Source organism: Callorhinchus milii, unplaced genomic scaffold (genome assembly GCF_018977255.1).
Source record: "Callorhinchus milii isolate IMCB2004 unplaced genomic scaffold, IMCB_Cmil_1.0 Scaffold1, whole genome shotgun sequence".
NCBI classification, from domain to species: domain Eukaryota; kingdom Metazoa; phylum Chordata; class Chondrichthyes; order Chimaeriformes; family Callorhinchidae; genus Callorhinchus; species Callorhinchus milii.
In genome coordinates this window covers 3,684,489-3,700,086 of record NW_024704742.1, presented here as the reverse complement: position 1 = coordinate 3,700,086, position 15,598 = coordinate 3,684,489, and the positions used below count along the sequence as shown (strand labels likewise).

At 45.6% G+C, this 15,598-nt stretch overlaps 1 protein-coding gene across 7 annotated transcripts in view; it reads left to right on the top strand.

The window, feature by feature from the left end:
* Positions 1-15,598, top strand: part of LOC103184491 (PDZ and LIM domain protein 5) — a 142,325-nt gene that overhangs the window by 75,150 nt on the left and 51,577 nt on the right. For all 7 annotated transcript variants that reach the window (XM_042336462.1, XM_042336486.1, XM_042336474.1 and 4 more), the window contains exon 4: positions 12,298-12,340. In XM_042336462.1, coding sequence (XP_042192396.1) covers positions 12,298-12,340 — 43 coding nt within the window. The remainder of the gene's footprint in view (positions 1-12,297; positions 12,341-15,598) is intronic.

The window sequence follows — 15,598 nt, the reverse complement described above, 5'->3', positions numbered from 1 at the left end:
AATTGAGGAGAGCGCGAGCAAGTTCCGATTGTTCGCCATAATAATAATAATAATAATCCTTGCATTTGATATAGCGCTTTTCATGTCGGGAGGACGTCCCAAAGCGCTTCACAGAACACACTGTAAAGTGAATTGACTGTATATTTGTGGGCGAACACGGCAGCCAATTGCGCACAGCAATGTCCCACAAACAGTCGTAGATTGAAAATGACCAATTTATTATTGTTTTAGGTTTTGGAGGGATTATTATTAGGCTCTGTGTAGAGTAAGGAAACTTGCCCAAGGTTTCGCCCTCTAATAAGTATTGAATACTCAGCAATTTCATCTACAGTGCAACGCTGAGCTAAGCTAAACCCATTTTACTTGTGTTGCCAGTGATACAGATTGGGCTTGTTCAGGCAAGGGTGGGGGAAAAAAGTATTTAGCCTCAGGAAGGTGAAGGAATGCATTAACAGTGGTGCTACTGTTTGGTAAAGAATGAAGAATAGATTTACTCTCTCCCTCTTCACCTCATGCACAAAAATGTTCGCTTAGCTGCTTTTTTTTTTGCATGAATCGTTAAACTCATACAACATACCTTGCTGTGAGCAAAATGTGTCGAGTGAGCCGGGAGTGGGGGATGGGGGAGAAGCGAAGGACCCGATTCCCATCAATATTTATTTCTTCACGTAGCTAGAGAGGCTATTCATCTTACATTTGTGTTCCCAGGAATGAGAGGAAATGAGAGATATCTTATGACCTGCCCTCCAGCTAATTGCGCTGCAATGCAATGTTTGGATTGTCGCTAAATACAAGTGTGGCGTGTTCCGCTCTAACAGGACTCTATTGTACAACGCACGTAATCTGCTAAACAGATGAGTTCACTATGATGTTTTCTAGCTATTTCCTACCCAAATCTATAGGTTGTAACAGCTTGTGTCCAGGCAATTGATATGGTAGTTGCAGTCCAGATGCAATCAGCATCGGTACTGTATAACTTGATTTATTATTCCTAATAATAATCCTTGTGTTTGATATAGTGCCTTTCACATCGGGAGGACATCTGAAATTGCTCCAATTACTGCAGTGTGAGGGACCGTGTATTTTGCCAATGAACGTGGCAGCCAATTTGTGCACAGCAACGTCCCACTCCCTTCTCTATTCAAACAGTGCCTCGGGTTCTTCAACGTCTAGAGCAGGCGGATGGGAATGATACATCAATAGAAGAAAAGGGAAGGGAAAGGGTTACAAAGTGTGAGAGCCAAATTGTGGCAATAATTAGTCCAGGAAAACTGCTTAATGTAAATCCTGAAGCCTGGAATTATTTTAGAGATTAGTCCTTTAGGATGGTGTTTAAGTGGCTGCTGTTAGAAAGACCATTAGTTTACAATTAATTATGTGCGGGTGCGCTGGTTTCTGTTCGTACTAGAGCTGTGTTTGACAGCTTAGTTTCTGGAGTATACAAAGAGGCAGCTTTATGAGTATGGGGACTTTGGTGACACATGTTTCCCATTAATCCATAAAGCCTGCGGAAGATTAATATTCCCTATTATTGCAAAATATATATTTAATTGTAGTTGTGCTTGGAAATTGCTAAAAACACCTTGTATTAATCCCACTTAACACGGAGACTCTTTCTATCCTCCCCCACTCTTTCAATATACATATTTTGTGCCTAGTTGGGACAAATGGGCTGTTTCTGTGTTGTGACATCCTATCTAAATATGCAGTACGTGTAGCAGATGCTTACGAATTTAGCCAAAGGGGAAAAAAACAAGCTGGATGGACAGCCATTTGAATGAACTTCTTTAATTGTAACCTACCCACATCTGGAAGCAGATGTGTACACTCGCACTGATAAAACACGAATCCCGTGGTATGAAATTTATTGCGGATATTTTTGTTCCAAAGCAAATTGAGCCACAGTGCAGTATGCAAATCGCCAAATGACCCAAATAACGAGACAGCTTACAGTATCGATGCAGTTAACTGGCGCTGGCTAAGTGACTCGCACTCCAGGCACTGAGAAAAGATTTCTTGGTTGAATCTAATAGGTGATGTATATTTAACATCCCACTTACTATTACTAACTGCATGTGATTTAATACCTTTCACATCAAAGCAAATGTCTCAAAGTTCTTTACAATGTTGAGAATATAATTGAATGTCAACTAAGCAAATCCAACAGCTAACCCGTGCCAGCAATGTCCCACAGTGAAGCTTTTGAAATTTTAGAGCTGGAAATAGAGGCAACGTAAAGAAATGGGTCGAGGGGTGAAATGGAAGGCAGAGGGATGGGTCCAACAAAGATTTACAAAGAATGCACAGCATGGAAGCAGGCCATTTGGCCCGTCCAGTCCATAGCTGTGTTTATACTCCCCATGAATCTTCACCCAGTCCCATACCCTTCTAGTCCCTCCTCCCCCATTTGAAGGTTTAGCTTCTTAATTACAACCACATTATCTGATTCAACCACCACTTCAGGCAGCGAATTCCACAAACTCACTACCCTCCGGGCGAAGCAGTTCCTCCTAAATTAACTCCTGTTAACCTCACTGAACCCTTTTATAATTTTAAACATTTCTATTAGCTCCCCCCCCCCCCCAACCACCCATAAACATCTCTTCTCTGGCAAAACAGGCCTAACTTATCCAGTCTGTCCTGATAGCATTCAGTATTTTTCTTTTGAAATTATCTTTCTTTCTATCTCAAAATCAGAAGAAGCATTGAAGTTTCTGGTTTAGGATTTTACAAGTTCCATCAATGCTACCTATTTGCCCAGTGATTTCTATTTCTGTTGGTTTGATACATTGGAAAATCCGTCACTGTGCCCAAGAGTTTCCGAACCAGCAGTATTTAGTATTTCACAAATGTTACCCATTTATCCAGCAGCCTTGGGTACTTGATTCAGAATCCGTTGTGATTGTATTCTCGGAACCCGATGCCTGCACCAGCGTTGGGGGTAAAAGAATCTTAATTCTGGTGAGTGGGAAAGAGCTGTTAATTCTGGTATATCAAATCCGGGGGGGAAGTTATTTTGATGTACTGATTGACTTTCACTACGAAAATGGGTGTTCGTCAGTGAAATTCATACTTGAATCGGCCTTATCTCGCTAAAATCTTGGGAGTGAAGTTAGATGAGGTGAACTGACTTTCTGGACAGAGTTTGGATTCCAATCCTTGAGATTAAGTGGCCCAGTGCATCTGGAATTTCCTGGAGTTGGTCTAAAGATAGACTACGGTTGACTGCAATGATTATAGTCTTGTTCAACAGTTCACTCTATACATGACCTGCAGTTTAATATATATACAGGTCAGACAGCGTGTAGATCGAGGTCAAGGTATGCAATGGTGAAAGTGACCATCTCAGTTGAATGACTATTTGTAGTAAAGACATTTGTCTTCTCCTGCCTTGCCAGTGGAAAGTCCTGTCTCGCTGACCTCTCCGTATCATGTGCATGCCTCGAGTCGTTCATCATAACTATTACAAGGCAGCAACGCAATGTTAGTTCAGATGATCAAACATTGTTTGTTTGAGATTTGCTTCTGTGTCTTGTAACTTCATCCGGGAGCTTTCCCCTGGGCCCCTCGATCCTGTTCCGCCCTTCTACCCGCACCAGTTGAGTTGTTCTGCGTGTCTCTACCTGCTTTGCTTTCGTCAGTTTGTAGAGGTCTGGTGAGCAGACAACTGGAGCGAGGTTGTTGAAAGCTCGTCACGTGACAACTACCGAAATTGGCTTGCCGTCCAGTAAATGTTCAGAACTCTCAAGTTCTCACTTAAAGGGCGACCCCTGTTATGACGTGGCTGTCTAGAATCTCACCACCGAGTTTGTTAGCAAAGAGCTGAACGAGGCCAACGTTGGCTCACCGCTCATGGGGCTTCCTGCAACGAACCTTTGTGAGGTGATGTCATTGGCCAGTGCTTCCCGCGGGCAATGCCAGTGGCAATCTGACAACCTCGTGTTGCTTAGGGAGGGGGGGGCAGTTAGTTAGTGCGGGGGGCAGTTAGTTAGCGCGGGGGGAGGAGCTAGTTAGCGCGGGGGGAGCAGCTAGTTAGCGCGAGGGGAGCAGCTAGTTAGCGCGGGGGGAGCAGCTAGTTAGCGCGGGGGGAGCAGCCAGTTAGCGCGGGGGGAGCAGCCAGTTAGCGCGGGGGGAGCAGCTAGTTAGCGTGGGGGGAGCAGCTAGTTAGCGTGGGGGGAGCAGCTAGTTAGCGCGGGGGGAGCAGCTAGTTAGCGCGGGGGGAGCAGCTAGTTAGCGTGGGGGGAGCAGCTAGTTAGCGCGGGGGGAGCAGCTAGTTAGCGTGGGGGGAGCTAGCTACAGGAGGGGGTTGGCAGCTAGTTACAGTTTGCAGTTTGGCAGCTTTACTGAGTGAAATTACTGATCGGTTTCACTTCTGTTTTTTTCCCCCTCCTAATCTGCCCACAAAACACACAACAATCCTGTGAAGCGCTTTCAGGCGTCTCAGCGACGTGATAAGGCGCTGTATCACACGCAAGGATTATTATTAATTATTATTATTATCCCTTCTCCCGACGATCATGACTATGATCATGACTGTGAAACACTTTGAGACGTCTCGAAGACGTGAAAAGCGCTCTATCGAATGCAAGGATTATTATTATTATTATTGTGACTCATGCTTGGTTTCCCCCCCCCACCCGTGTGCAATGAGCACATTGATGGCTCATGCTTGAAACCACCTCACCCAGCTCGGCAGACATTTCCGGGCCAGCGGAGGGGAAGAGGAGACCTGAAAACTGAGCTTGATCGTGTCCACACACGTGCACTTTAGAGGGACGGAGACTGCTCTGATTCAGGTCACCTCACTCCCCAAGACCACACAGGATACCCACTCCAGGTGCCAGGACCCACTGCTACGTACAGATAGCAGGAGCTTTGGAAATGGCAACAGAAGCAAAAAAGGATATGACTAATCGACAGTAATTGCAAGCAAAAAAATCTTTGTTCATCTTTGCCCCCTCTGGTTGTGTCGTGCCTCCATCGAGGGGCCTGCGATGCCCGGTTCTTTTCCTAATAAGGTCGGGTGAAAGGCGTGGAATGTCCTGTCACATCGGCTGCTCTTAAACAAGATCAGATTGCCGTTAGCCGAAGGATGTTAATTTGTCTGCCTGTGTGTGTCACTCATCGCCAAAAGCTCCACGTCCGTCTATTGTTGGGTGTGAGTGGGAGGGAGGTGGAGAATGTTGCTGGAAAGCAGACTGAACAATTACGAAGCTGACTTCGGACTGCCCTGAATGTTAAGTTGCCTCTGACCTCAGACTACTGATTACGATCTCTTGGAAAACGTGGATCATATAATGATTTTGTACACCGGATGCATACATTTTGCCCACAAAACACACGGTCACTTCACCTTGCAGTGTATCCTGTGAAACGCTTTGAGACATCTCGAAGATGTGATAAGGCGCTGCATCAAATGCAAGGATTATTATTATTTTATATTATCATTATATTTTCTTTAACAAAAGACCCGTGTGGAGACGACCTGTTATAACGAGCTTCTTTATGGCTCAAGTTCAAATTCAATCAATCTGGTTGCGATGTGGCAGATTGAGCGGTAGCTTCAATTGAGCGTAAACCAACCCGCCGTTTCCCCGGTGTCGTGTGTCTCCAAAATGGCTAACTCCCAGTGGTTAGGTTGTCGTCGATGTCACACCTTTTGTTGGGCAATTCAGTGCGGTCTGACTGCCCAACGTGCACAGTGCTGTCGTATCTTGCAGTCGGGATTTTTTTGGGGGGAATTACGAACCTATACTTTCTTCTATTTTTTGTATAAAATATTGACATAAAATATATGATGTAAACTCTGCTTTGGTCTGTCGGCTCGCAACCTGTGCAGTGTGCGCGTGTGCGTGTGTGTGTATGTATGTGTGTGAGTGGGTGGGTGGGGGGGGGGGGGGTGTGCTCTGTAGGCTGGCACTCTGTGCAGTGCCTGTGTGTGTAGGTCTGAAGGTCAACTATTCTGTGGAGTCTGGGAAGTTCCTCGGTGAGAAGCAGCAACTTGTTTCACATGGAGACTAATTGTTAGCTTGTGAGCATTTCATTGTTCTGTACGGTTTTGCGGAGGCATTTATGAAATGATACGCCATCACATCAACAAAGCCAGAGGCAAAACAGCGTAGCACTGTTTAGTTGTTGAATTGAGTGTTTTGTGCGTTGGTCCAATTTTGAATTGTTTTTCCAAAAATTGGTTTTCAATATTAAAATACATCGCACTAATTTAAGGATTTGAACCCCAAAAATATTGACACCCGATGAACATCCCAGATGTTTGGAGATTCCTAAATCCTTGCCCTGGAAATGTTTACACCCTATTGGTTGGAATTGTGTGGGGGAAAAAAACACAGTGATTTGAATGCAAAGCTCACTAAGTGTTGAGAAAGCTCATTGCCAAAGGTGTTTAAGTACTTCCCAGAAGAAGGATCCCAGTCATTCCAGTTAGTCGTGTCTTTGTGCCAGATATTTCTGGGTCTGTTCAGCACTTTCCCTTTGTCTTCCTGAGCTCGATAAATATAATAATATAATAATAATAATCCTTGTATTTGATGCAGCGCCTTATCACTTTAGCGAGACGTCTCAAAGCGCTTCACAGGATATACTGTAAAATGAATTGACTGTATATTTTGTGGGCGAAAAAAACTAGGGGAAGAGATTCTTCCCACTCGGCTCTTGGTAACCGTACAAGCCAAAGCCCTAATGGATAGGGTGGACAAGCAGCGGGAAAGCTTGCCAGACAGTATTGTCAATGGCAAAGCTGTGTGGCTTTACCTGGTTAAACTCCCAAGTAGGGATCCCAACGCACACTCTGAGGTTCCCAAGCCTTAGCTTTTGCCAACCTGCGCGTAACGCTCTCCAGAGTTCCATAAACAGAGTACTCCCCTCCAGAAACTTTTGCCTGAACGATTGTCCTGAAGGATCGTGCTGAGAAGGGATGAAGGGCAATTTGGTCTTGTTCGTCTCTCCGAGGATAGCAAGGTCCCAAAGCAGGTCAAGCCTGTGGCGAACAAGACCTGTGCACAAGCAGTCCTCCTTTATGGATCCGAGCTTCTGGGGATGCAGTGGAGAGGCTGCAGGGAAGTAGGGAGGGCTCTGGCCTACACTGACCTGTGACTGAGCCCCTGGAGGCGGTGTCAGCTTCACAGCGAGCACGTCTATTTGCCGAGGCCCTTTGCATCAGGACCTGGATTAAGCAGCTGGTGCTGAGTAAGCCTGGCAGGCGGCATTGGACTTGGACCTCGAACATGAAGGTGGCTGGCACGTCGCAAGCTGTCCTGTAAAGGTCCTCCCACCACACTGAAGGCAGACGTCTGTCAGAGAGCTGATGAGAAAACTCTGTGTCTTGGGTTGACAGCTCCTGGAAGATGTTACTTGGAGTCTGGTTTGTGAACACACGTTCGTACACCCAGCAGCTGTGGGCAGGTATCAAGTGGGGCGTTTGATAGATTTATATTGGGATTTTTCCTGTTACTTGCGAACATTAAGGATTACATTTGTGGATGACACCAGCGTTGGGGAAACGGGGCAGAGGACTAGAGAGTCGGTAGAGGCAGCAAAAGATGTAGAAAGAGAGCATGATAGGGTATTACATGGACTGATGATTGGCAAATAATGTCCAAGATAGATAAGTGCAAGGTGAGAATAGCAATGTACTCCCTGTGCCAGAACCTCAGAGTATCTGACTAGTTAGTACTCTTTTGTGACCAATGGATGAGAATTAGAAGCTTATGCTTGGTTGCCAAAGGGGTGTGTCTGCTCTTAGGCGGAATATTACATGATTTAGGGAAGGTCAGAACAAAGATTGTATTATTTTCTTTCTGGTTTACTGAATAAAGTATCGTACATACAATTGCTGTACAGGTTCATTCTTGTTGCAATGTGCATCCTGCCGAAGCCTTTGCGCTTGTTGTGACATTTGATAGTCAGGCGAGTTATGCTCCAATCCTACTGAATGGTTGGCAATGAGGTGGAGTAGATTTCATGGCAATAAAGCCAGGCTTGCAGAAACCCTGCCCTGTGGGCTGTCGTTTGGTCAGTGATAACACGTGAAAGCTGGGTTGTCCTTAAGTAACCTCCCAACTACTGATACCGTTGTTAACGCTGATTCTCTCTTCAGTTCGACTTTTGCCGACCAGAGACTTCTCGTGCTCATTAAAGTTATCTTTTTAACTTCAAAGGATGCCCGAACAGGGTTGAATAGGCCCAAAGCATTTTCTGCCTTTTGCACTACGAAGAATATATAAGCAAAGAGAAGATTGACCGTTCAGGTTTCTAATGCACAAAGAGGTTCCTACTTGTTACAGAGTCTGTAACAGTGAGCACAAGTACGAGATGACCACTGGGGGAATCTAAACAAGATTGATACGACTTCACGCAGAGGGTAGTGAGAATATGGAACTCGCTGTCCAAACGGGTGTTGAAGCAGATCATATAGATACATGTAAGAGAAAGCCAGATATACACTTGAGGGAGAAGGGAATAGAAGAGTTCTGGGAGGGGTTAAGAGTGGGTAGACACTGATGTGGAGTGTAACCACAGGCACAGACAGGTTGGGTTGAGCGGCCCGTTTCCATGCTGCAGGGTGCTGTGCGTATTATCTTTGCAAAGGTATTGCAAACAGAATCCAGGATAAAAAAACAGACCGAGAATTATCACCAGGATTCAGATCGAGAAGATCCCAACTGTGAAGATAACTTGCGAAGGTCACTGTAGATTCACAAACGGGGTTTGCGTGATAATCCAGTCATCAAATCGCGTGCTTTATTGATTTCGTTTTAGCACCTTCTGATGGTAGAATCCACACAAACTCACCAAAAAAAAAAAACATGCATTTTTATAGTTGCTAAGGAAAACCATTTGGGGAGCAGGGGAGGGATGTGAAGTTCTGAACAGAGGCCCAAGTTACTGTATGTCATTAGAATTCTTGTAGCACACCGTGAACTTAACGTGAGCTTGCCTTAACATTAAAGTAAGCGACAGGCTTTTTCCACCCCCAAACAAAATGCTATGAAACTTAGCGGGTGACCCTGACTGTGGAGGAATCTTTGAAATGTATTCATTTGTACACCACATGGCAAAGCAAGGGGAAAAAAAACACAAATGGGACTCTGTAATTTAGAACTATTTTAATTTTTCTTAAAACTGTTTGAAGTAAATGGAAGACAACTATGCATTCCATCACGGCCCCACAAAGCTTTGCCAGGAAACCACTCTTGTTCCCCTAACAAAAATCATGATCCGAGGTGGCATGTATGGAAATGCTTTGGACGTCTGTGAAATGACTCACGGTTTCTTCTGAAAAGCGTGAGACTTCAAATTTATCAACCGCAGTAAAAAGCTTTTCCTTTTGGCATTTCCTTTTCTCAGTGATTTTGTGGAGTCCTGTAGCTCAGTGGTTAGAGCACTCGCCTCGCAAAGCGAGAGGACCTGGGTTCGATTTCCCGGGCAGGGGACGAAATGTTGGACAAGTTTCCTTACTCCACACAGCTCTGTTTACCAACAGTTGTTATTAGCCGATTGGTTTTCCGGGGGTAATAATCCCTTCAAAAAAAAAGTAACAATAATGTGGTCACTCAATCCATGGCTGTTTGTGGGACGCTGATGTGCGCAATTGGCTGCCATGTTTCGCCCACAAAATATACAGTATATCCTGCGAAGCGCTTTGAGAGGTCTCGAAGACATGATAAGGCACAATATCAAATGCAAGGATTATTATTATTATTTCTGATTTTAACTTTCAGATGGATGAACAAAGAAATTATAGTTCACCGTGGTTTGGTCGTCTTGTCCTGGTAGTTAACCTAAATGCAGTAATTTGCAGTCCTGTGTTGACATTGGGAAGCGTACTTTTTGCAACAAGATCCTTCGTGCGCGAGCCTTTGGATGGGTGTGGTGGACTGAGTCGGATTTGAACAGATGTTTCATTTATTGAAGCAGATTTTCAAAGGAGCAGCATTTCTGCCAGAGAGTATCACTTGATAATCTGATTCTGCCACCAACAATCTGCTATAACCTGAAAGGTTACAGGATTGCTTGAGGACAACAGGAGTTGCCTCCTATGGGGTAGAATGGGAACCCTGGCGTGAAAGCAATGTCCTCACTGTTTCTGCACACACACCACCCCACACCCATCGAGTTTTCTACATGTCAGTGTCGTGCTGATCAGTAAATATTTCGGTACCGCCAGAACAAAACCAGTTGCACTTACACAGTGCCTTTCATGTAGCAAAATATCCCGAAGCACTTCAGAGATGGAGTGAAAATGCAAACAAGGTGGGAAGAAATAGGAGGGGCAGGCAGGATGAGGGTGGCCAAAGGCATTTTAGAAAGGTTTTGAAGGGATGTGAGGTGGGGGGGGGGGGTGGGTTTGGAAGAGTTTTGAGGTGAGCAAATGCTTCGTGTCTGAAACGTCAACCACGGATAGTGGGTGGAAAGGTGCACGTGCAAAGCTGAGTTTGGTCTGGAAAGAGTGGGTGGAATAGTGGGACTGGATTAAATTACAAGTGGTAAAGTGGGGCAAAGGAGGGGAGAAGCCTGCAGCTTTTCGTTTCAATTGATATTCTCCAAATTTGGTTTCAGGACAGTTCTGGTAAACAGCGCACCTGATAGAGTCGAAAATAAGGGCTGTAAATATAAGACAGCCAGCAGCATTTCAGAGGGGTGTTTAGCAGGTACCCCTTTACGCAGAGGGTGGAGAGAACGTGGAACTGTATGCCGGAAGCTGTGGTTTGAAGCAAAAAGCATGGACGAAGAAACGTGATGGAAACGTGAAGGGAGAGGGAAGAGAGGGGAAAATGAGGGGCGAGTGCTTCGAGTGGAGTGTGTAAGCACTGGCGAGGGCGAGTTGGCCTCTCTTTCCGTGCTGTAACGTTCTAGGGAACTAACGTGCTGTATTCTTTGAGGTATGGAATCAGCTATGCGGCGCGTGTACACAGCACCGAAAGAATGGTCCGAAATGCCGCGTTGGATTGAGAGGAAGGTGACCGCCGTTTCTCCTGGCGATTCCCAGAAACCCGCTTGATATGAGGTGCACTCTTTCACCGTGCAATGGGGGCGTGTTAGTCAGACAGGCTTTGGCCTGCAACGAACCTGCCTCTTGATGTCACCAGTGAACATTCCGGAACTTTCCATCCCTTTCTTTTAAATTACCCTTTCAGCTGCTCCTTTGGGTGTGACTTTGACGCACATCAATTCACCCAACGGCCCCGGGAGGCTCCAGCGGTTTGACTTGATAGAAAACTTAATTGTGCACATGATACTTGTATCAGTTGTCAGTGCGGTATAATTCGTTTCAAGCGTATTACATTTTTGCTAACTTGGCCACGGAATCGATTCCGCCCTCCGGCGTTCTCGGTCGTCCAGTTTCTGAGCCAGGCGGGTCTGCAGTGTTCCAGGGCACTGCTGATGACAGCGCAGCACAGCACAGCCCATCGGCAGGACTTGGTGGGGCAGAGCAGTCACTGGGGGAAGGGATTCTTCCCGCTCAGCTCCTGTTAACTCTGTAAGCCGAAGCCCTAATAGGTGGGTCCTGGCTGGAACCGGAAAATGCTTTCTCAGTGGTTCTGAGCTGGTTAGACCTCCGGTAGTACCCCTACGCACACTATGGGGTCCCCAAGCCTTGGCTCCTGCCAACCTGCATCTAAAACCATTTGCTCTCTGGCCCACAGCACCATCCACAATAAACCTCTTCTCCTGAGAATAGGGAGTTGAGTGTCTCTCCCTCAGGCACTGGATGCAATGTGAGCGTGCGAGTTGGTATCTGATATCCGTGGAGAGGCAAATTTCTTGACGCCGTGACTAAGGTGTGAAACATTACTGACGCAAACAGGAGTGGTTTGGAGCTGCAGTCACCGAACTATCTTTGATTTGGCCACTCAAAAATCTTCACTTCCCAAGCCAATTCATGACGTCAAAAGTGTCTCCCTACATTTCCCGCTTGTTAGTCGATTGGCGGATCTCTTTTCCGGGGGTAATAACCCCTTCAACAATATTTTTTGTTTGAAAAAAAATCACTCAATCCGGAACTGTGTGTAGGACGCTGCTGTGCGCAATTGGCTGTCGAATTTCGCACGCAAAACATACAATCAATTCACTCTACAATGTATTCCGTGAAGCACTTTGAGACGTCTCGAAGACGTGATAGGGTGCTATATCAAACGCAATGAGTATTATTATGATTATTATTACCAATGTTATCTTGTTGAAATACTGTTCAGGTGTTTAGCAAAATGGTTGCATTTGTGGTGTTGCAGTTTGGTTTCAAATCATCCTGATTTTTGGTGCTTTCTTCCTATTTTTCAGGACTCCCGAGTCTGCAAAATCTGACTTCGTAACAGTTCAGAAGGTACGTAAAAAGGATTTGAAATTCCCTGTGGGTCTTCATGCTTGTGCCTTGTGACTGGAAACCGACTGGCTCCGATTTAAAAACGTCAGCACTTTTGTTCATGTGCATGAACGAGCTTTACCGGGCTGTTAATCTAGAATAGATTGAATGAAAATAGTTGTTTTAAAGCACAATGCTAAGTCATTTTTTGTAGCATACATTACTGCATCATTGCTTTATGTCTCGAGCATATCATTGGCACTTTCATGCAAAGATTTAATGTGAACAGTGCACTCTCGTGGTGGCAGCGAGAGTTACAGAGCTATCCTGATTGTTCCTTGAAGCGGTGAGCTGTCGCTTTCAGAGACCGACGGATTTTTGATCTGCAGATTACCTCTTTTTTGTTTTAATTCTGATCGTCAAAGTGGACCTTTGAACACCCGCAGCAACTGTGCATTTTTGGCTCTTTTGATTTGTTAAATGCAGTTATCCCGGATTCCCTCTGACTCGCTCACCTCGTTCAAGGTCCATCTCTGTGAGCCACCCCCACCCGGCAGTGTCCCGCTTTATGAGATGTCCTCCAGACCCGAAAGGCGCTGTTCCCTACCTTTTTTCCCCCCTCCTCCCCTCAATAACGCCGACCGTTACTGGGCTGTGGTAGCACGAGCACTGTCCACATTTGGCTGAGTTAAACCCCAGTGGCAAGTCTTCGGCTTGCGCCAAGTCAGCGATTGTTGGCAACGATTAGTTGTGTCACAAGTGAGTCTGGATTCTGTCATCCATGATCTGCACAAGGGTCACTCATTTCTGATGGTGGGCGGGAAACCCGGGCGTGAGTTATTTTCTCCTCCCAGCTGGGATCTGTCAGTTCAATGCAGTTGAGTCCTGTAGCTCAGTGGTTAGAGCACTCGCTTTGCAAGCGAGAGACCTGAGTTCAATTCCAGGCAGAGGGCCAAACCTTGGGCAAGTTTCCTTACTCCACACAGAGCCTAATAATAATCCCTCCAAAAAAAACAAAAACAATAATAAATTGGTCATTTTCAATCCACGACTGTTTGTGGGACATTGCTGTGCGCAATTGGCTGCCGCGTTCGCCCACAAATATACAGTCAATTCACTTTACAGTGTGTTCTGTGAAGCGCTTTGGGACGTCCTCTCGACGTGAAAAGCGCTATATCAAATGCAAGGATTATTATTATTATTATTAGGTCGGGGAATCAACCCCAAGCTCTTGGTTTGCACAGTAATCTCGCAGTAAGCAGTGAGTTTATGAATTGAGCTACCGTGGGAACCCACCAAGTCCATGGAACCCCATTACACACGGAGTCGATTGGGAGCATGTGTGTGCACGATTGAAAACTATCATGCAACTGATGCGTCGTTTCAATCTGGCGGTTGGAGGTCACTGAGATCCTGTGCAACCTGTGTTTAAAAACTATTCGATCGAGGGCATTTTGGCCAGCGGTCTGTGCTGCCCGCTTATTTTGACACCGAACCTAGGATTCAAATAAGTATGAAGCTTTAACCCAGTCACTCCATACCGTTAGCCCATTCCATATAAAATATATACGCGTCGATGCATATATTCTTTCATCTGTGCAGCCCGTGTCCTCTCGCACATCAGTCTCCGCAAACCTATCAGCTGCGTCCTGACTTAGCTCCACTGGCTCCCCATCCCTCAGCGGATCGAATTAAGGATTCTCGGTTTCACATCCCTCCGTGACCTGGCCACACCCTTCCATTCCTTGGCCTTCTACAATCCTCCTGACTCAGCTGCCCCTTTTGTCCAGCAAAGGGAACAAAGACACAGCTGATCTGCTTCATGCCCCTCCGCCCTATTCACCCACTCATCGGCAGCCAAGCTTTCAGCCATTCAGTCCGCGCTCTCTGCAAGTCCAGTCCGTCTTGACTTGCTCCCTCCCTTTCCACGTTTAACCCCTGCCTTGCGGATGCTTCTTTTGACCGTTTTTTTCGCTCATCCTCCCCTCTTTAGTTCCCATCTCCCAGCTCGGCTGACCAGTCTGAAATACTTTTGGAGATGTCCCCTCGACATGCAATAGTCCCCGTGTGTATAGATGTAAAATTGAATTGTATCTCGCTGCCACCAGTTAGATCTCAAGTGTTGATATCAGTACTGTATACTGCTTGTGAAGTCTAATGCTGTGTGGGTTTTCTCTCTGTGTTTGTGTAAGAATGCCATCTCTTTGACAAAAGTCCTTTGTGCATCCTGGAAGCTCTACGCATGCCTAATCTCGCTAAGCCACAAATTAATGCAAAATATCAAATGGTCTTGATTTGAACTTTGACTCTAAATTTTGCTCGGAATCTTTTTTTTAAAAAAAAAACCCCAATAAATGAAGGTCACTCCTGGGGCATTTTGCCCTATAATACGTTTAATTTCAAATCTAACAGTAAGCTTTTAATCAAATCAGACTTTACGTTCCTCCCACTTGTCTGCTCTGATAAGATGATAATGGCCCTCGCTGTTTAATGTGCCAGGTGATACACAGCTCCACACGGCAGATGTGATTCCTGTGATGCAAATCCTTTGAAGAACAAATCGGAGTTCTATTTTCCCACCCGTTTACCCGTTAAGTTGCTTCAGAAGTCCATACGCATACAAGTATTCCGAAGCATACATTTATACATAATTTATATCAAATTATAAATGTTTTAAATATAATTTTATAATTGCAATTTATATTATAAAAGCATACAGAAAATTACAGCACGGAAGAAGGCCATTCAGCACGTTGTGACTGTGCCGATGCTTCTAAGAGCAATCCTTTCAATTCCAATCACTTGCCCTTTCCCCATACCCCTGTAGCTTACGATGCCCGTTTCCACTGAGTGTCTCGTTGTTGTTAAAATCGGAATAACTCTGATCCAAACGCTTCTGTACTCGAACAATGATGTGCCGATCAACCCTAAAACTGCTGTATGGCTTCCTGCTGAAGAATGGCTCTCTGGGCATATTTTGGTGTGCGCTGGGTTTCCAGGAGCACTGTTTGAAGTTTGTGGGTGTTTTTTTTTGCATGTGTTCATTGTGTAACTTGTGTTTTTCCCCTCTTTGCTCAGGATGAGCCCAAGGAGGTAACCTCTAGTGTGCCTATAGCATCCATTGCTCCATTGGCTCCAAAGATCCCCTCTGCATCCAGCTCTGCCTACAATAAATCACCCAGGCCATTCGGACTTGTAACTCCTCCCAGAGGCACTCCTCCCCCTGCACAGCCACAGCCTGCATCCTTTGCCACCGCTTCATCAGCCCTTTCACCCCCT